Here is a 21,882-nt window from a genome sequence, read left to right as displayed (position 1 = left end):
GTTGGTTTTTGGTTTTAAATGGGAGAATTACAAAGTGCATTTATAAGATTCTTAAGGTACCCCATTTCGAAAGAAGAGAAGTTCAGTGGATTAGACAAAGGTGAATGAAGGGAAGGGGGGGATGGGAATAGGAAAGACAGTAGAATGAATTGGGCATCACTTTCCTGTGCTCACATATGAGTGAAATGAGTCTATTGTGATAGGAATGGTCCAAAATGATACAGAAAAGAAAGGAACAAAATGTCCTTGCAGGTGCTAAGGGATAGGATCTAGCATGTGAGGGAAGAGACTGGCTTTAGCCATGAGCAAGGCTAGTTCATCTGAGCTTGTGGTTTGGTGGTAGACCATTTTGGTATGTTCTTAGTTGAGGGGTGGGATGATCACTAAGTGACTTGGAAAAGCAGGGTCTTGGCTGACAGTAAGGATGGGGGCAAATACTGGATGTTTGAGGAAGAAGGAGAAGTTGTGAAATTGCCATTTGGGGATGGGAGGGGCCAGGATAAGGTGACCACTGGACAGCATCGAGGTGGTCAGCACTCTTGGGGGCTTCCCCAGCCACATTCAGCATGCCTGTAGGATGAAGCGCCAAGCAAATACGAGATGGGTGAGGTGCCGTAAAAATTGAGCATGGAATTTAAAATGGAAAAGGATGGAAGGAAGGATCTCAAGGGGATGAAGGACAGTGAAAAGCAAGAAGAACCAGTGACTTGGAATTGCCAGAGGGCTTAAAGGATTGTTGGAATTGGGCCACTAGTAGGGGCAATCCCATAGACAGGGAGTGATGTTAAAAGCAGGTGCGCCAAATTGAGATTATGGAGGAGTTGTAGTTATTAGTAATGAAAAATATTGTGTGTGACCAGGACAGTGAGGGAGGCAGGGCAGAAGACACATTTATTGAAGAGAAATTCAAGAAATAGTGAGGCTGGGAGGTTGGAACTTCCATCACTGTTGAGTATTGAAATTGCCAACCATGAGACAGGGACTGTACTGGAGAGTGACAGTAGGGAAGAAGCTAAATTCATGCTGAAAGCCGGGCATGGTGGTGCACATCTGTAATCCCAGCGGCTCTGGAGGCTGAGGCAGAAGTTCAAAGCCAGCCTCAGCAAGAGCGAGGCACTAAGCAACTCAGTGAGACCCTGTTTCTAAATAAAATACAAAATAGGGCTGGGGGTATGGCTCCGTGGTCCAGTGCCCCTGAGTTCAATCCCCAGTACCTGCCCCCCCCCCAAAATCATGCAGAAATAATGGGAAATGACAGGCATGGTAGATGGCTTTTAACAGGCAGATAGTCTGATGATATCAGAGAAAGTGGGAGGGCTGCTGGGGAAGTTCCTGGAGGGAGAGCTGGGTTTTAACTGCAACAGGAGGCAAAGCCTCAATGTGAGAGAGGATGTGGGTGGGACCCAAGTGTGTGTGTGTGTGACTGTGTTTGTGTGTGTGTGTGTGTGTGTGTGTGTGTGACTGTGTTTGTGTTGACTGACATAAGCAGGGATAAAGGGTTATGTGAGATGAACTCAAGGTTGATGATAGTGATGAGGCTGAGAACACTGGGTGCAGGGATGGGTGGCCATCTGGATTCCTGCTTCTGCCTGTCTGTCAGGATGGAGGACTGGGGAAAGAAGCCCATCTCTTGTGTGCACCAAGGGACAATGGTATTTAATACTTTTTACTGAGAAAAGAATCAATGAGAGAAATAGCTGGTACTTCCTTTGTTTACTGTGTGCCAGAGCCTATGGCAAGTGCTTAGGGGGATCATTCAGTTCTCGTGATGGTCTTTAGAGGTGAGGGCTCATCCCTCCCTGAAATGAGGTCTCACAGACATAGGATTCAAACCCAGGTCTCTGACGAATTACAGCTCATTTACAGTTAATTCAGCCTCAGTGTATTCTCTAGGACAGATTTTCATCACAGATGTCAAGGCTGAACTGCAATGACCCTATGAACCTTTTAAAATAACTTCAGGGTCTAGGGTGTAGCTTAGTGGTAGAGTGCTTGTGTAACATGGGCAAGGCCCTAGGTTTGAGCCCTAATACCTCAAAAAAAAAAAAAAAGCATAAAAATCTTCACATGTTCCAGGGTTACATTTACTTAAAGACTTTGTTTGGGGTTGGAGACTCCTCACTTTTTCTTGTACAGTACTATCAAGCCTGTCTATGAAGTTAACTGTTTTCTCAGTAAAAAGTATTAAATACCATTGTCCCTTTGCAATTAACCAGTGTTTTTTTTTTTTTTAAATCTCATGTCAACATGCTATTTGTAAAACACCGTTTGGATGAATGTTCAAAATTTAGTCTAAGAACTGGAGCGTTGGTAAGCTTGTGCTGTGATAGGCCTTAGAAGTTTGCTATATTCCCCAGGTTCCTGAGGCTTCTCATTTTGCAACTATTGTTTTTTTTTTCTCCTCTGGTAGCCAAACAGGAAGACACTCAGAAGAAAACCTTCACCTGCTGGATAAATTCACAGTTGGCCAAGGTGAGGAAAAAAGAGCAAATTAAGTTATGAAGACATTTGCTACTCTTCTCATTCCCTCAGTTTTGACTCCAAGGAGGCCATTAAAAAGATGGCACCTGTGACCTGTGAAAGGTCGCAGAATGTCTTTTCATGAGAGAATGTGCTGACAGTCACCTCTGCTGTGGTGTATTTGGTATTCTTTCTCAATACACATAAGGGGTACTTTTGTTATGTGTAGGGGACACTGCAGTAAAAAGTAGCAATGTCTCTTTCATCAGATGAAATAAAAATAATGATTTGTTTATACTGAGTGTTATATGGTAGGCACTATCTGGAATCTCTACATGTAACGATTATGAGGACTTATGACATTTAAATGACTTCACAGCATTTCTGTGAGGTAGGCAGTATTATTCCCGATAAAGGTCAAGGAAACTAAAGCACAGAGAAGTTATGCGACTTGCCTATAGTGACACAGCCTGTAAGTGATAGTGCTGGGATACAAGCCCAGGGAGTCTGGACTCAGAGGCCTTGATCATAATCTGTGTGCCATCCTACCTCTCTGTGATGCTGAGCACCTCGAATAACCTAAATGCAGGATGAATGAGTCCCTTACTAACACCGTTCCCTTTCCCAATACAATGGTTGTAGTTTGAACAAAGGGTAAATACATAAGCAGGTTACTACAGAAATGTAACCTGCTTTCTAAATGGACCACTACTGGCTGATTTTGAATGTCTTTCGTGTCACTTTTACAGACAGGTTTTAAGTTCTCAGGGAAAGCTCCACACAGAAAAGTATTGTGTTACTGGAAATTTGCCATGAAATAAATTAAGCCCACTACCTTTCTTACTGTGGCTTGATGTGGAACTTTGCAGGGGCTTTGTCATTTTATTAATTAAGAAGAAAATTGCTGCTGAATCTTAGCTTTTTTTAAGATTATACATACTCCATGTATGTATAATATGTCACAATACACTCTACTGTCATGTATCTAAAAAATAAAATAAAAAGTAAATTCAAAAAAGAAGAAAATTGCTGCTGAATCTTAGCTTTTTTGAAGATACAAAGTGCATTTATGAGATTCTGAAGGTCCTGCATTTTTGATTTGATGATCTTTCAAATTATCTGAGTTTGATTATTTTTCTTGTGTCCTTTTTCAGCACACCTCTCCCTCAGTTATATCAGACTTATTCGCAGACATTAGAAAGGGGCATGTCCTCTTGGATCTGCTAGAAGTACTCTCAGGACAGCAGTTGGTAAGATTTTATGTGACACAAAGAAACTTTTTGTTGATTTAAAAAATGCATTTCATATTTCTGAGTAATATATCTGTTTGAACTTCATAGCCTCGTGATAGAGGATCTAATACACACCAGTGTAGACTCAATATAGAACATGCTCTGAAGTTCCTGGAAAACCAATCAGTGAGTATAAATTTCACCTGAAAATTTGCAGGAGTGATTATATTGCTTTGGGATATTTTTTTTTCTTTTAATCTGCACTTCTTCATTTCCAGGTCAAGCTAATAAATGTCCACGTTGCTGATATTATAGAAGGAAACCCATCCATTATTCTTGGACTAATTTGGACAATTATACTGCACTTCCATGTAAGTAGTGTGATGATAGGAAAGTTACTTCTCTAATTCCCACAGTTTGAACTGAGTGGAATGCCATAACTGTCACTCAATGCCTGATTCAATCTTAAGCTTTTCCACAAAGAGGATGCTCTGGAAATCTTAAATAGGCAGAAAATATGCAGCAAGTCTTTTGCCAGTTTTTTTTTTTTGTTGTTGTTGTTCTTGCATTTCTTTTATTTTTTTTATTTTTTGGTACGGGGATTGAACTCAGGGGGCGCTTAACCACTGAACTACATCCCCAGCCCTATTTTGTGTTTTATTTAGAGACGGTCTCACTGAGTTTCTTAGTGCCTTGCATTTGCTGAGGCTGGCTTTGAAGTCATGATTCTCATGTCTCAGCCTCCCGAGCTGCTGGGATAATAGGCATGTGCCACTGAGACTGGCTTCCACAGAGATTTTTGAGCTCTTATGATAATCTGGCTATTGTACTAGGGCACATCAAGATATACTGACAGTTTAGTCCTGACTTTATGAAACTTATGACTGATAAATATTGTTCTTTTGGGCCTGGGATGTTGACTTAGTGTCAATTTTTCTGTACTACCTAAAAGATTGCATTTTTATGTACATTCATAATTACTTTAAAAATAATTTAAAAAAATATGTGGGGAAGCCAATGCTTATTTTAGAAAAACTAGAATATAGCATAACTAATTTATATAAAATGTAACACATACAAACCCAGACTACATACTACTTTTGGATACATGCATTTGTATTTATGATAAACTAATATGCATAAAGATGATGAAGACTAAATTTAGGATTGTGGTTTCTTTCCTCTTGGAAAAGAGGGAAATGGAATTAGAAAAAGCAACAAAACCAAATATGGTAAAATATTAAAATTTTATAATTCATGGGTATATTTATGAATTATCTTTTGAAGGCATGTAAAATATAATTCAAAATTTTCATGGATAATAAGAAAATCATTTATAATCCACCATAGATAACTATGATAAACAATTTGATGTACAATCTTCATGCTGAGCAAGAATTAATATATATATTCATACATGTACAGTCTTTCCTCTGTATCCATGTATCCCACATCAATAGATTCAACCAATTGAGGCTATAAGATATTCAGAGACAAAATTCACAGATTTTTTTTCTTTTCATTATTTTTAAAATAATATGGTAGAAAAATCATTCATATAACATTTACATTGTGTTAAGTATTATAAGTAATTGAGATGATATAAAGTATACAGAGGATGTACATAGTTATATGCATATACTTTGCCACTTTATATAAGGAATTTGAACATTTGGTACCTGGAGAGATCCTGGAGCCAATCCCCCATAGATAACTAGGGACAACTGTGTATCTTAAACAAATGGGATCCTGTTATCCATACTGTTTGAAAACCCATTCTAATCAATACCTTTCCAAATTTATATATATTTTAATGGAGATATATATAAAATATTTCATTAATGAACTATCAGAATGTTCACAATTATTTGTGTTATAAGTCATTTAAAAAAAGAATACCCTTAAGATAAAACCTTTGTATACAACCTTAACTGTTTCTGTGAGCCAAATTCCACAAAATGGAATTGTGCCATAGGATTTACAAACTTGAACCTTTGTTTTAACATTTTACATTAACTTTTGTTGGTGACTAATACACATAGAGAAGCACAAAGAAGTCTTATGTATAGAGCTTGATGAATTTTCATAAATTATAAACACACCCATGTGGGTTGGGGGTATAGCTCAGTGGCAGAGCACTTGCTTAGTATATACAAGGCTCTGGATTCAATCCCCAGCACTGCAAAAAAATAGAAGAGTTAAATCAATTTTTTAAAAAAGCACACCCACATAACTGTGATCAAAAATGAAATTGCAGAACTTTTCCAGCACCCCAGGTCTTCTCTCAAAGTCTCTTTCTTTCCTAAATATAGCCAACCCTTTGATCCTTATTATTGATTTGTTTAGCAAATTTTTTGGGGGATTTGAATTCAGGGGTCTTTAACCACTGAGCCATATCCCCAACCCTTTTTATGTTTTATTTTGAGACAGGGTCTCACTAAGTTGCTTAGGGTCTCACTAACTTGCTGAAGCTGACTTTGAACTTGCTATCCTAGTGCCTCTGTTTCCTGAGTCACTGGGATAACAGGCATGTGCCACTGTGTCTGGCAGTTTAGCATCTTTAATTCCACAGAAAGCGAATTCTAAGTGTGTTCTCTTAAACACACTATACATTCTGTTGTGTCTGTTATTTCACTTCACATCCTTTGCAGGGTTCATCTTGTTGTAACATGTGTCAATACATCTTTCATTTCCATTGCTGTTGTGAACATACAGTTGTATGAATGTATCACAACTTCTTTATTATTCACTGTTGATGTGCATTTTTTTTTTGTTGCTAGTTTTCAGCTCTTATAACAAGTCCACTCCCACTATAATGGCATGAATCCATTCATGAGGGCAAAACCCTCAAATCTAATCCCTTCTTAAATGTCTTGCCTCCTAATTCTTCTAGGTTTCTAACACTTGAGCTTTGGGGACACTTGCAAACCATGGTTTATTAATGGGATCATTTGATTTACATTCCCACTGGAACTGAGATTTCTAATTCAATCCTTGCTAACACTTGGCATTTAAAATTTTTTATTTTAGTTCTGATGTTTTGTGTAATGATTTGTAGAAGCTTTAAAATATATTCTAGATAAAAGTTCTGTTGGACACACATAAATTGCAAATAAGTTCTCTGACTCTGTGGCTTGCCCTTTTAATTTTTTAATGAACAGACATTTATCATTTTAACATAGTTTGAATTTATCAACTTCTTTTATGGCCATTAGTTTTCACATCTTTAAAACAGTGTTTTTCCTGTTGCCAGTATGTTGAAGATATTCTCTTACATAATTTTCTAGAACAGTTCCATCCAGTAGGATTTTTCCTCTCTCCCTTTTTGGTTGTTGTGCTGGGGATTGAACTCAGAGCCTGCTAGGGGAGCACTGTACCAGTGAGCCACATCCTCAGCCTTCAATAGAACTTTTCATAATGATGGAAATGTTCCATAGCCACACTGTATAAAACAGTAACCATATCTCCATGGCTACTGAACTCTTGAAATGTGGCAGGTATGACTGAGGAACTGAATTTTAAATTTTAATTCATTAATTTAGATCTCACATGTGTCTAATGATGATCCTATTGGATATTATAGTTCAAAAAACTTAATTGTCTCATATTTATATATACAATCTTTCAACAATGGGGTTGATTTTTTTAGTATATATATGCATATATACTAAAAAAGTTTTAGGTGGACACAATATCTTTATTTTACATTTATATGATGCTGAGGATCAAACCCAGCGCCTTGCGCATGCTAGGCAAGCACTCCACCACTGAGCCACAACCCCAGCCCCTTTTTTAGTATATTTTATTGAAGCAATCAAAAATTATTTTTTCCCATATGGCTACCCAGTTGATTCAAAACTATTTATTGAAAGGGTCGTCATTTTCCTTCTCTACTATAGTAGCACCTTCATAAATCAAGTAACCATAAATGGGTGACTCCCTTTTTAGATTACCTATTCTGTTCCATTAATTTATCTTTGTACCAGTACTATACTACATTAATTCCTATAGATATATAGTAAGTCTTGATATCTGATGGTGTATCTTGTCCATCATGTTCTTCAGAATTATCTTGGCTATTCTTTGCTCTTTGCATTTCCACCCAGAGTTTATAAATAACTTTTTCAATTTCCTCATGCACACACACAATTTGCTGTGATTTTGATTAGGATTGAATATATGGAATGTTTTTGAAGAAATTGGTGTCTTTAAAATATTGCTTCTTCTAATTAATATAATTTAATTATTGTTCTATTTAGAATATACTCTGATTTCTCTATTTGGCCCATACATTTATAAGAATTTATTGCTTAATTGCCAAGTATTTGGTGATTTTTGTTTGTTTCATCTTCATTATGAAATAGAATTTTAGTGTGGTCAGAGAATATCATCTGAATGATTTCAGTTTTACAAAATTGCCAAGACTTAGCTGGGTGTGGGGGTGCATCCTGTAATCCCTGTAACTCAGGAGGCTGAGGCAGAAGGATGGCAAGTTCAAGGCCAGCCTCAGCAATTTAGGGAGGACCTAGGGAACTTAGAAAGATTCTTTCTCAAAATAAAAAGGGCTGGAGATTTAGTTCAGGGGTAAAGTTCCCCTACCCCTCTGCCCCACCCCCCCCAGCAACCAAAAAAAAAAAAAAAAAAAAAAAAGCTGAGGCTTACTTTAATGGCTTAGCATGGTCAATTTTAGTTTATATTTTAAAAGAATAGTGGTTTTGGGGCTGGGGATGTGGCTCAAGTGGTAGCGCACTCACCTAGCATGCATGAGGCATTGGGTTCAATTCTCAGCACCACATAAAAATAAAGATATTGTGTCCACCAAAAAAAAAAAAAAAAGAATATTGGTTTTGCCATTTTAATTACAGTGCCTATCATCAATGCCAATCAGATGAAGTTTGTTAATTTTGTTGGTCACATCTATAATTATAATTAGTTTATTTTTAAAAAATATTTATTTTTTAGTGTTTTAGGTGGTCACAATATCTTTATTTTATTTTTATGTGGTCCTGAGAATCGAACCCAGTGCCTCATGTATGCTAGGCGAGCGCACTACCACTTGAGCCACATCCCCAGCCTCTAATTAGTTCATTTTTGAGATGGGGTCTTGCTGTGTTGCCCAGATTGGGTTCAAACTCCTGGGATCAAGGAATCCTCCTGCCTCAGCCTTCAGAGTATAGGGACTATAGGCATATGCCATGTACCTGGCTCATGTATTACTATTGATTATATGGTTATTGTGTCGATTTTTGATAAAAATATATTAAATACTTCTATGTTTGTGGATTTATCTTTTTAAGTTTTGCATAAACATTAGCATGTTTATTTGAACCAATTGCTGTGTTTACTAATGATATGAATTTCCAGTTTCTCATAGCTGGGTGTGGTGCCACATGCCTATAATCCCAGCTACTCTGGAGGCTGAGGCAGGAGAATCACAAGTTCCAAGCTAGCCTGGTCAACTTAGAAAGACCTTGTCTCAAAATTTTAAAAAAGACTATAGATACAGCTCAGTGGTAGATAGTGGTTGCATAAAATGCTCAAAATTCTGGGTTTGATTCTAGTACTTAAAAAAAAAAAAGTAGTTTCTCTTATTTTTACCATCACTGGATATGATTTTTTTTTAACCTGTGTTATAAAGAAAAAACTATCCTTTCATTGAATACATTTAGCGTTCTTAAATTACTTATTATTATATTTTTGGTACCAGGGATTGAACTCAAGGTGCTTAATGAGTAAAACATTAAGAGTAAAGCATTAAGAGTAAAACTGAGTAAAACATCTCCAGCCCTTTTATGTATTTTATTTAGAGACAGGGTCTCACTGAGTTGCTTAGGCCCTCACTAACTTGCTGAAGCTGGCTTTGAACTTGCGATCCTCCTGCCTCAGCCTCTCAAGCCACTGGGATTATAGGTGTGCGCCACCATGCCAGGCTAGCTTTCTTAAATTACTACTGGAATGTACTTAATGGCAATTTTATTTTTTTTCTTGGGACTTGTTTTCCATATGGTTAATTGTTTTTCTTTCCTGCATGTACATTCTTTAAAAAAAAAAAAAAAATATATATATATATATATATATATATATATATATTTAGTTGTCAGTGGACCTTTATTTTAATATATTTTAAATATATACATATATTTAAAATAAAATTTATAAAATATGCATTTAAAATATATTAAAATAAATGTACGTATTTATTTTAATATATTTAAAAAACATATATATATATATTTAGTTGTCAATGGACCTTTATTTTACTTATTTATATGAATTGCTGAGAATCACATCCAGGGCTTCACACATGCTAGGCCAGTCCTGTACCACTGAGCTACAACTCCACCCACTGTTTTTAAAGTATTTTTAGTGGTAGATGGACACAGTACCTTTATTTTATTTATTTATATGTGATGCTGAGGATCAAACCCAGTGCCTCACACATGCTAGGCAAGCACTCCACAACTGAGCCACAACCCTAGCCCTGTACATTTGTTCTTGATGTTTAATGATTCAGGTGCATTTTGATTGGTTCAGTCTCTAAAGATATTGCAGCCCAGGAGCTAAGTTTAGTTTAGTTTGGTTTAGTTTGGCAAATGTTGGGCTTCAGGGAAGTGCTCTGTAACCAGGTCAGGGAATGAATGGATTTTTGCCTTCTATGTGGGATGCCATACCTGGGTAAGGCCAGGAATGACCCAAGTCTAGATGAAAGTATGGAAAGCCAAAGTATGACCTAGATGATAAATGCTGTTACTGAAGGATTTGTCCAGAGCTCCTTTACCAAGAGTTAGCTGTCACTATTACAGAATACTTTTTGATCTTCTTTTGGCTGAGGATTTTTGTTCAGTCCTGGTAACGTGTTTTATACATGATGACAATCATGCTTTCCTTAGATTGAGGATCTTGCCCAGTCTGATTCTTGCAATTACAATCAAGCTTCCCCGGATGATATGAGTGTGGCTGATTCATCTCCTACCTCAAGTCCTCCAGCAAAGAGATGCCTCAAAGTCCAAGAGCGATGGCAGTTGTCTGCAAAGAAAGTTCTTCTCTTGTGGGCTCAAGACAAATGTGCCAGGTAAGTTCTTTGCTGGGATCCGGAGAGACACAGGGCAGTTGTTTCCAGTAACACAGTGACTTCCAGGCCTGAAGATCAGGCCTGACTGGGTTTAACAGCTACCCCAAGGCCTCCTACACCTAAAGAGAAAATTCTATCTCCCTTCATTGTTTAGTGAGTGTTCCAAATATGGAAGTTCATGAGCTTGGCCAGTTTTGGTTTTGAAGGCCAGAAAGTGAAATATCTGGGTAAACTTACTCCCATTGCTGTGTTTAGGTGGTCTGCTGTTGTGTGGAAATTTTCTTCTTCAGGCACTATTCTTCTGTGCATCTGCAGGATGGGTTTAGATTTAAGGGATTTTACCACACTATGAGATCTTTGAAAGTTAAACCATGTCTTAAGTGTCTATGTATCCCCAGGACTTAGGAAATGAGAGTTCATGCTAGGTGTTCCATTAATGTGTGTTGAATGTATCAATTAACCAATAAGTGAGGAAGTAACCAATACGTAAAGTTTTCTCTTGATTCTGTCATGATTATATGAAGAAACCACAGTCTTTATTACTTAGAAGTAAAGACTTTATTAGTTATTACTCAACTCAGTTGGGAAACAAAGAAACTAGAGACAATGTGTTTTTAAAAAGTGGGGATGATAAAGGGAAGGTAGTGGTCATAATTTATTGTTAAAGAAATGTATTTCTGCTTTTGGGAAACATTTTCTTTCTGTTTTCACCAATGGTTATTCTAGCCATTGGAGTTTAGGAAGGATGAGGGATTAATATGTAGGAGATCTCCCCACTAGAAGAACAGCAGGGTGCCAGAGGCATTGCTCATCATGTGGTAGCATTGTCCAGGTAAGTAGAATCATAAATAGGCTTCAGAGACCTTTCAGATGGGGACTTCTGAGTAAGTTCTTCCTAATGAAAGGCTGGGAGATAGAGGTTCCTTTCTGCCTTCAGCCTCACCTTTATTTAGTTGTCATTCACTCACAAACATGCGCAACTTACAGGTCTTAGATACGTTAAATGAACTTTCTACGGAGAAAATTTTAGTTTTTACCTAAAACTGCATGTACAAAAAGCATTATTATATCATATTTGATTTATGAATAAATAACCTTTATATCCTTTCAAAGCCTCGTATTTTTACCACAGTGTTTCTTTTCTCCGTGTCTGTCCCTCATGACTTTTCAACTCTACAGCTGATGCTAAACTTAAGGTGCAGCACTTCTTGAGTGATTTGTCTTGATTTATTCTTTTTGGCCATCATTGGTAATATTTTTTAGGTGACTTGTATTTCGATATTCTGTAGTTTTTCTGGGACTCAGATATAAGACTATATTGTAGTATGTTGTGCTTTCTTCTTAGTGAAACACATGAATCTGGCTGCCTTCTCTATTTCTAAGTGAGCTTAGATCCTGCCAATCAGTCCCCAGCCTAACCGTGCACTCTCTGAAGACCTGGCAGTGACATCTTTGTGGTACTGGCTTCAGCTCATCAATGCAGAACTAACCTCAGGGCCTGGTGCTCTGTTGATACAGTGCCTGCTGCTCAGTGATGAGCTGGTTCTGGCCCTCTCAGTCCCATGGAAAGGGTCTGGGCCTGTCCTCAGCTCTGAACTACATTCCTTTAGCCATTAGTTTAACTTACTGTCTTGGAGCACAGGCTGAAGCCAGAATTCCTGGGTTTGAAGTCCTAGCTCCCAGTACTTTCTAACTGGTAATCCGGGGTACCTAATCTCTCTCGCTCTCATTTTCTTTCTCCCTCCCTCTCTTCCTCTCCTGCCTCCCCTTCCCCGCCCCGCCTTCTCCACTCCTTTTCCAGGGCTCTGATGGAACCCAGGGCCTCATGCATGCTAGGCAAGCGCTATACCTCTGAGCTACACCCCCAGCCCTACTGAGTAGCTTTTGTCTAGTGAATATCTTTATGTTTTTTTTTTTTTTTAAATGAGAGAGTAAAGGAAATTATAGTTGTTCTGGAATATTTCTCAAATTTTGTTGGCATCCGTACTTGTACAAGACTTCCTTTTGTAAAATATAGAGAAATATAATATAGAAATGTGTTGAATGAGTGATTCAAAATATATAGATACATATAGTAAGCCCCCATTATGTGCCGAGCAGAGTTTGGCAAGTGAGTCTGCCATGGTAAACAAGAACGGCAAGGCCTTGCCTCTCAGGGACCTGCATCCTGATGAGGGAAACAGATAAAGAACTGTGATGAGAGTTGGCAACAAGATGAGGCAGGATTTATGCTGTGGTCAGAATTGTTGATGGTTAGAGAGAGGATGGCCAGGCAGGGCCTCTCTGGGGAGGGGCCTTGGAACTGAGACCCAGAAGGGAAGGCTTTGGTGGAAGTGTGAAAGTCTGTGAGAAAGCATTCCAGTGTGAGGAGTGTGGCTTTGACATCAGGAGGGAGGCCAGGGGACATGCAGAGATGGGAGAGGTAGAGGGCCCTTGAGGGCCTGAGAGGTTATTATGCATAACATGAGATTTACCATTTTCACCGTTTTTAAGCGTACAGTTCAGTGGCGTTCAGTACGTTGCTGTGCAGCCTTGACCGCCAGCCACATCAGAACTTCTTTCATCTTGCACAACTGAAATTTTTTACCTGTTAAACAACAACTATTCATCCTTTCTTCCCCCTCCAGTCCCTGGCATCTACCATTCTACTTTTTTTTTCTTCTTATTTTAATTTTTGTGAGTACTGGGGATTGAACCCAGAGGCACTTAACCACTGAGCCACATCCCCAGCCCTTTTTATTTTTTATTTTGAGACAGGGTCCTGCTAAGTTGTTTAGGGCCTTGCTAAGTTGCTGAGGCTGGCATTGAACTTGTGATCCTCTGCCTCAGCCTCCTGAGCTGCTAGGATTACAGGCATGTGCTACCCTGCCCAGCCACCATCCTCCTTTCTGTCTCTATGTACTTGTCTACTGTGGCTGCCGTGTGTGAGTGGAATCATACAGTATGTGTCCTTTATAGCTGGCTTAATTCATTTGGATTCATCCATGTCACAGCTCATCTCAGCATTTCCTGCCTTCCTTAGGCCAATCTTCCACTGTATAGACCATATTTCGTTTGCCCATTTATTCACAATGACAGACTTCTAAACCAAGGAATGGCCAAGTCCATCTATCCTGTGGACTACTAGCTATTGATGAGGCCCAATTTGTCACTTAATTGCTCCAGTGAGAAGAAAAATTGTTTTCTCAAGTGAAGGATCGTAACTGAAGGTGAAAGTCTAGAGTCAGTCTTGAGCCAACAGCTTGTGCATGAAGAGTATTGAACTTGAATGAGTATCATTATCATCTTGGGGGCTTTTAAAGATGTGGATTTCAGGCCCACTTCTAGAGTGATTCATTAGGTTGTGGAGAATGGCTTGAGAATTTGCATTTCTAGCACTACAGCAGAGGTGCAGTTTAACTTATGCTTTAATTTGACTAGAAGATAAAATTTTTCGTAGAATGGTTTATATTGGTTATTTGGTTCACTGAAACGTTTTAATTACTATTGAATATAGTGGGAGTGTTTTGATCTATTATTTTTAACTGCGTGTATCATGTCGTTCTGCGATAGATATGAGTCTGTCAGTGTGACAGATTTTAAGTCAAGCTGGAGAAATGGGATGGCTTTTCTGGCTGTCATTCATGCCTTGCGACCAGACCTAATTGACATGAAGAGTATGAAGCATCGATCCAACAAGGACAATCTGAAAGAGGCCTTTGGAATTGCAGAACGAGAATTAAAAATCCCCAAATTGCTGGATCCAGAAGGTAAAGAAGCTTCTTTCTTTTTAAAACAATTTTTGTAAAGGTTCAGCATAAAGTTGATTTGAAACTAATATCTCTATATAAGCAAATACAGCAACATTATATTTTAGTCCTAGAGGGTTTAGCTTAAACTCTTCATTGAATTTCATGAAATGAGGAATTCCTACCAATTAGTTAATAACTTCAGTAATATTAGGGGTGGAGCCACAGCTGGAAGCAGACAGTGACTTTATTGGAATAATTTGAGCCTTGGTCTTAATTTCCTTCTATTGTGTTCTTCTTGATCCTGTTATTTCTGTTGTAAATCCCTCATGAGATGTTTCTTTGAGTCTTTAATTATGGTTGTTATGTATCTCCCCTTTCCATTCCCTCCTCCTATTAAAACAGAACTTCTAGGAACAGAAACTGCTGCTCTCTCTGCTGTCCTCACTAGAAAGCCCTAAATATTGTGCCAGTTATGTTTGCAGAGATTACTATCAAATCATAATTTATTTTAACGTCATTAAATCAAGACTCTAAAAGCAAGATTAAAATGATTTCTTTCTGAAAAGCACTTTACTTTGAATTCTGTTGTTTCATAAACAAAACGACATTAAAAACAAAAGTCAGTGCTGGAGGTATATAGCTCAGTGGTAGAGCTTGTGTTTAGCATGCACAAAACCCTGGTTAAGTCCTCAGCCCCAAAAGAAAAAAGAATTAAAGTAATAAAAAGAGGTATACAGAGTTAGTGAAAGTTATAATGAACCAACAGATCAAGAGATAAAAATTCTAGTCTCAGCTTTATCACCAGGGCATATATTGTAAATGTTCAGTGGCTGGCTCTCCAGAACAATGTGAAACACACACATCTAAACATGTCATACATTTTACTGAGGTAAAAGATATGTAGGACATAGTTTGTCAATAATAATATATGATATGCATTATAAATTTCAAATAGCCCCAAAGTGCTAGTTGGTTTTTGTCAAGCTCTTACAATCCATCTGTAGGCAACGTGGGGCTGCAGTTTGCTGAGCATGTGTAGTTCTTACATGAACTACACTTTGGTTGATAATTTCCTTTATGTTAATGATTAAGTGGAATAGCAACGAGGAATGTCAAAATTTCACTTGTTCTTCAGTGTGACATGAGTTATTGCTTTGCTAAGTCAAATACTGGAAAAATATTTCTTGAATTTTTTATACTCTCACAGTGTAAGAGCTACAGATAGGACATACTTTTAGGATTTATGTATATCCTTAACAATTTCTCCATCCATTTTTTAGCATTCAACCAAAGAACAATCAAGCTCTCATTTGCTTATTTTTTTTGGTGCAAATACGACTGATATGGTGCAAATACCACAGTGTAAGAACTACAGATAGGACATACTTTTAGGATTTATGTATATCCTTAACAATTTCTCCATCCATTTTTTAGCATTCAACAAAAGAACAATCAAGCTCTCATTTGCTTATTTTTTTTTTTTTTTTTTTTTTTGGTGCAAATACGACTGATATGGTGCAAATACCACAGTGTAAGAGCTATAGATAGGACATACTTTTAGGATTTATGTATATCCTTAACAATTTCTCCATCCATTTTTTTAGCATTCAACAAAAGAACAATCAAGCTCTCATTTGCTTATTTTTTTTTTTTTTTGGTGCAAATATGACTGATATGGCTGATTTCAAGTTGCTGTCATGAAGTCACTGAGTATAGATTTGGGAAAAAATGTGGAGCAGCACACCATTATGTTATGTCCATCATACAAATGCAATGGACATAAATAACCCTATCCATAAATGCTAGTAAAATGCAAATATAGTAATTAGGGAATGATAAGTTTTGAGTATTTGTCACCCTTGCTTTTAATAGCATTTAATTGTATATTTACATAGTTTAATTTAAAAAAAAATTTAAATTTTTTTATTTGTTCTAATTAGTTATACATGATAGCAGAATGCATTTTGATTTATTGTACACATTTCTCTGGTTGTACATAATGTAGAGTTGCACCACATGTGCAGTCACACATGTACCTAGGGTAATGATGTTCATCTCATTCCACCATCTTTCCTGCCCCCCATACCCCCACCCTTTCCCTCCCTCTCTTCATAGTTTAATTTTTAATGATGACTATTTTTAAAAAACAGCTTACAAAACTACTGAACATTTAATATTAAGCTCTCTTTAATTAGTGTGAGCCAGCTGGCTCCTGTACACCAGTGGCCAGGTGACTGGGGATTTGTCACTTACATATATATATTATTAAAAGTAATTTTTTGTTTTTGGTGCTAAGGATTGAATTCACAACATCTTGCATGCTAAGCTTTCTCTCTACCATTGAGCTTTATCCTCAGCCCAATATTTTTGGTTTTAAGCAGTTTTATTGAGATATAATTCACATAGCATATAATTTATCCATTTAAGGGTACAACTTAAGGTAATATATTCACAATATTGTTCGACCATCACCATTATCAATTGTAGAGCATTTTCATCACCTTAGAAGGAAACTCTGAGACCATTAGCAGTCACTCTCCATCTTCCAACCTCCCCATGCCAATTCTGAACATTTCATATACATGAAATCATAAAATATGTGGTCTTTTGTGACTGTCTGCTTTAAATTTGCATAATGTTTCCAAGATTCCTCCATGCTATAGTAAGTATTGATACTTCATTCCTCCATTTTTTTTAGTTTTATTTATTTATTTATTTATTTATTTATTTATATTTTTTATTGATTTTATTTTTTTCAAATACATGACAGCAGTGGAATGCATTACAATTCTTATTACACATATAGAACACAGTTTTTCATATCTCTGTATATAAAGCCCTCCATTTATTTTTTAATTGGATATTTATTTATTTTGGTATAGGGATTTAACCCAGGGGCAATTTACCATGGAGCTTTATCCACAGCCCTTTTTAAATTTTTTATTTTGAGACAGGGTCTCACTAAGGTGTTTAGGGCCTTGATAAGTTGCTGAGGCTGGTCCTTGAACTTGAGATCCTCCTGTCTCAGCCCCACAGCTACTAGGATTATAGGTGTGTGCTACCATGCCTGGCTTCATTTATTTTTAAACAGGCTTCTTTTTTTTTATAACAGTTTTAGACTTTAAAAAAGTTGAAAATATAGTACAGTAAGTTTCCACATACCCCACACCAGTTTCCTCATTCTTAAAATTTTTCATTATATGGTACATTTTGTTGTAACTAAAGAACCAATAGTGACATATCATTACAATTAAAAGCCATGCTTTCTTTGAATTTCTTTAGTTTTTACTTAATGACCTTTTTCCCTTTCAGAATGCTCCCTGGGACCATATTACATTTAGTTATCATGGCAACTCTTGACTGGACTGTTTCTTACACTTTTTTGTTTTTTATGACCTTGACAGTTTTGTAGATTGCTGGTCAGGCATTTGCAGAAGGTCCCTTTATTATAATTGATTTCTTATTTTTTCCCCTCATAATCAGTGTATTCGTGGGTTCTTGGGAAGAAGGCCTAGAGGCAAGATGCTGTTCTTTTTTTTTTTAATTTATTCTAATTAATTATACAAGACAATGGATTGCAGAATATTACTGAGCCTTAAAGAAGAATGAAATTATGGCATTTGCAAGTAAATGGATGGAGCTGGAGAATATCATGTGAAGAGAAATAAGCTAAATCCCCAAACCAAGGTGCTATTCTTATCACATAGGTTCAAGGGTACGTGCTATCAGCATGGCTTGTTACTGTTGATGCTGACCTTGACCACCTGGCTGAGCTAATAATGTCCCTCAGGTTTGTCTGCTGTGAAGTTTCCCCCTCTCCTTCATATTGTACTCTTTGCAGGGAAATCACTGCGTAGCCCATACTTAGGTGAACGAGGCTGGCCCTCCTTGATGGAAGGTTATTAACAGGTCTTCTGCACAGGAGATTTGTCTGTTTTCCATTTATTATTATTTTTTTATTCAAGCATTTATTTATAAGACTATGTGCTTGTTGATATTTTATTTTATACTTGGCAATTGTACTCCAATACTATTTTGTTTATTTTAATGCTCGATTCTTTTTTTTTTTTTTAGAAAAGTTTGTTTTAAGATAAAAGCATTGACTATTGGGAGCTCTTTCAGTTGGCTCCTGTGTTCCTTGGATGTATCCCCACCTACCTGGGGTTTGTCTGTTTGATTTTCACTAGAGTTCAATATTTATTGAGATAATATTTCATTCTTTCTTTTTTTGATCCTTGGGATTGAACCCAGAGCCTAGTGCATCTGGTTTCATGTTGTTGTTGTTCTTTTTTTTTTTTTTTCTTTTCCCAATGTAGTTCTTGATTAATTCTTGTTGACTTTTATTCCTGTTGTTTTTTTTTGCCTTCCCTCTCTTTTTACCCTTTTAAAATTTCCTCCCCATCTTTTTATTTTCCTTTTTGTTAGATATTTTTTCTTTATTTTTCTCATACTTTGTTCTAATTTCTTATTTCTGATTATTGTCCTTTAAAAAAGCTTACATTGTGATTCTCTAAATCTTCACTCTTGGGATGAAAATTTCTCTCTCTCTCTCTCTTTCTCTTTTTAAGTTGGGGTCTTTCTGTGTTTGTTGGGCACCTGTCCTTGAACTTCTGGGCTTGAGTGTTCCTCCTGTCGTATCCTCCTTAATGGCTGTAATTTTTTTCTATTTTAATATGTGCAAATAATTAGGCAGTTAATGGAAAAGACAATATAATAAAAATTTCCTGGGCTGGGGTTGTGGCTCAGTGGTAGAGTACTCGCCTAGCATGTGCGAGGCCCTAGGTTCGATCCTCAGCACCACATAAAAATAAATAAATAAAATAAAGGTATTGTGTCCAACTACAACTAAAAAGATAAATATTAAAAAAAGAAACAAATTTCCTCTGTAGGAATGATTGCCCACAACTTATTGTAGTTTAAATAATAGCTCAAAAATGTGAGATGCATTATGACTATTTATGCAAACCAAATATCATAGTCATGTTTGATTAAGGGACCTGTCCTCCGACACAATTTTGTTAAACTATTTAATCCTCATGCATCATGGCTTCATATAAAATGAGAAGTCTAAAAAGGGATATTTAGTCTAGCCAGTATCATTATTTTATGCATCTCTTGATTTTTACACCTCTTCCATTGAAAACAGAATAACTCGATTCTTAGGAATCCTTCCTATATTGAAACCTCAGCCCCAGCTTTTTATTGATAGCTTTTATATGCTTACTGCCTTGAATGATGTTATTTGTTCATGGATTAAATTTACTTTCTCCTTTAGCTGACTTATAGCACTCTTTGGGCCTAGTGAACAGGCTCACTAAAACATCCTAGTGTGTTATATCTGTCATTTATTTTTCTCCTAGCCATCAACACCTTGAGGGGCAGACAGTGCCTGAGAGCATCTAGCATCTACTTGTTGAATGAACAAAGGGATGAATCATAAGGTCCCTGAGGGCAAGGACTGTACCTGATACACCTTTGTAGCTCCTGCTTTTTACCAGCCTTTGTTAGCTCTCTATAAGTATGTGTTGCATTGAATTTAAGTGAATTAATAAGTAGAGAAGATTTCCTTTTCAGTATGACATATTAATTGTTTTGGCAACAAAGACACATCCCCAAATGAAGTGTTTTGTCTATGGCATATTGAATCTCTTTCTTTGTGATTTTATGATTCACTTGATTTATTATATGCCTGGAGAAGTCCTGCACTTAAACAATTTAAAACCATTTTGACTCTCTGGGAAGTCCCTGTTTTTCGAACTTATTTTGCAAGGGACTTCTTTAATGCAACATGGGGGAATTTCTGCACCATGTCTCTAGAAAGGGAAATGCTTTAATTTTCTTCTCTCTACCTTCTTGAATACTTATGGCCTCACACATATAGCATCATAGAAACTTTGTAACTAGGAAAGTGAGGCTGTGTACATACCCATGCCAGGATTGCACACATGTGGCCCTAGATATAAGCCCTCTGTACAATGTTGGAGCAAGGTTGAATGAGCGAGATTGCATGGTTACTCAGCTACTTTGGTTCAAGAGCCTGTGAACCCAGTGGCATAGGCTGTGGCATAGCTTGTACTTGAGTATTCATTATAGTAAATTAACATCTACAGCTAATTGATAGTGTGGTATATCTTGCAGACGTGGATGTTGTTAACCCCGATGAAAAGTCAATCATGACCTATGTGGCACAGTTTCTGCAATATTCCAAGGATGCTTCTCGGACTGGAGATGTGACTCAGGTATGTCTTTATCAGTATAAATGAAGTCATTTTGTTGTATATGACTACTGGTTTAATTTTTAAAAACTGGGTTATGATTTTCATACAGAATTTAATTAAATAGATCAGTGATTTTTTTTTTTTTTTTTTTTTTTTTTTTTTTTTTTTTGGTATCAGGGATTCACCCATTCACCCAGGGTGCTCAACCACTGAGTCACATCCCAGCCCTTTAATTTAAAGCAAAAAAAAAAAAAAAAATTTTTTTTTTTCATTTTGGGACAGGGTCTCGCCAAGTTGTTTAGGGCCTCTATAAATTGCTGAGGCTGACATGAACTTGCAGTCCTCCTGCCTCAGCCTCCCAGGCTGCTGGGATTACATGTGTGCGCCACCATGCCTGGTTTAGATCAGTTAGTTTTGACAAATGCATATACCCTTGTAAACCATTATGATGTGAAACAATGTTACCTACAACATTCCATTGTGCCTCTTGTCTTATTCAACCCAGACAGCCAGTATTCTAATTTCTTTCACTGTAGTTCGTTTTTCCTACCCCTTTTTTTCCTAAGGTAAAAGTGATAACTTCTTAAGCTTTACTGAATTACCTAAAAATGAATTTTAGCCAGGTGTGGTGGCACATGCCTGTAATCCCAGCAACTTGGGAGGCTGAGGCAGAAGTTCCCAAGTTTGAGGCCAGCCTCATCAGCAATTTAGCAAGCCTTAAGTAACTTAGTGAGACCTTGTCACAAAATAAAAACATAAAAAGGGCTGGGGATGTTGCCCAGTGTTTAAATGCCCCTGGATTTAGTCCTTGGCACCTAAATAAAGAAATTAATTGTTAATCTACAATGCATTTTATTTATTTCTTTATTGGGACACATTAAATGAAGCTAGGTTTTAAACAATCTTGGAGTTATTTGAATTTTTGTGTATTATAACTTTTATTCACTTTATTGATATATAATTCATACACCATAAAATACAATTATTTAAAGTGTATGGTACTATGTGTTTTTGGAGTATTTACATGATAATGCAACCATTATCATCATCTAATTTTAGCACATTTCCATTTTGCCTCTGTTTTAGCTTCATGTAAATGGAACTGTGAAATTTGTATAAATGGAAGCATTGTGTTCTACCTTTGATCCTTGTTTGTTGAGATATTCTTG

General features: G+C 36.9%; 1 protein-coding gene across 7 annotated transcripts in view; it reads left to right on the top strand.

Moving 5' to 3' along the window:
- The window catches only part of Syne2 (spectrin repeat containing nuclear envelope protein 2), a 336,172-nt gene that overhangs the window by 76,835 nt on the left and 237,455 nt on the right, over window positions 1–21,882 (top strand). For all 7 annotated transcript variants that reach the window (XM_046461329.2, XM_046461328.2, XM_046461327.2 and 4 more), the window contains exons 3-9: window positions 2,411–2,472; window positions 3,615–3,710; window positions 3,801–3,878; window positions 3,971–4,063; window positions 10,583–10,764; window positions 14,317–14,513; window positions 20,634–20,734. In XM_046461329.2, the coding sequence (XP_046317285.1) occupies window positions 2,411–2,472; window positions 3,615–3,710; window positions 3,801–3,878; window positions 3,971–4,063; window positions 10,583–10,764; window positions 14,317–14,513; window positions 20,634–20,734 (809 nt within the window). The remainder of the gene's footprint in view (window positions 1–2,410; window positions 2,473–3,614; window positions 3,711–3,800; window positions 3,879–3,970; window positions 4,064–10,582; window positions 10,765–14,316; window positions 14,514–20,633; window positions 20,735–21,882) is intronic.

The sequence above is a fragment of the Marmota monax genome, unplaced genomic scaffold, assembly GCF_021218885.2.
Source record: "Marmota monax isolate L192 unplaced genomic scaffold, Marmota_monax_Labrador192_F-V1.1 WCK01_AAM20220418_F8-fsc00001, whole genome shotgun sequence".
Lineage (NCBI taxonomy): Eukaryota > Metazoa > Chordata > Mammalia > Rodentia > Sciuridae > Marmota > Marmota monax.
The sequence above is the reverse complement of the archived record's forward strand: the minus strand, read 5'-3'. Positions and strand labels throughout refer to the sequence as shown.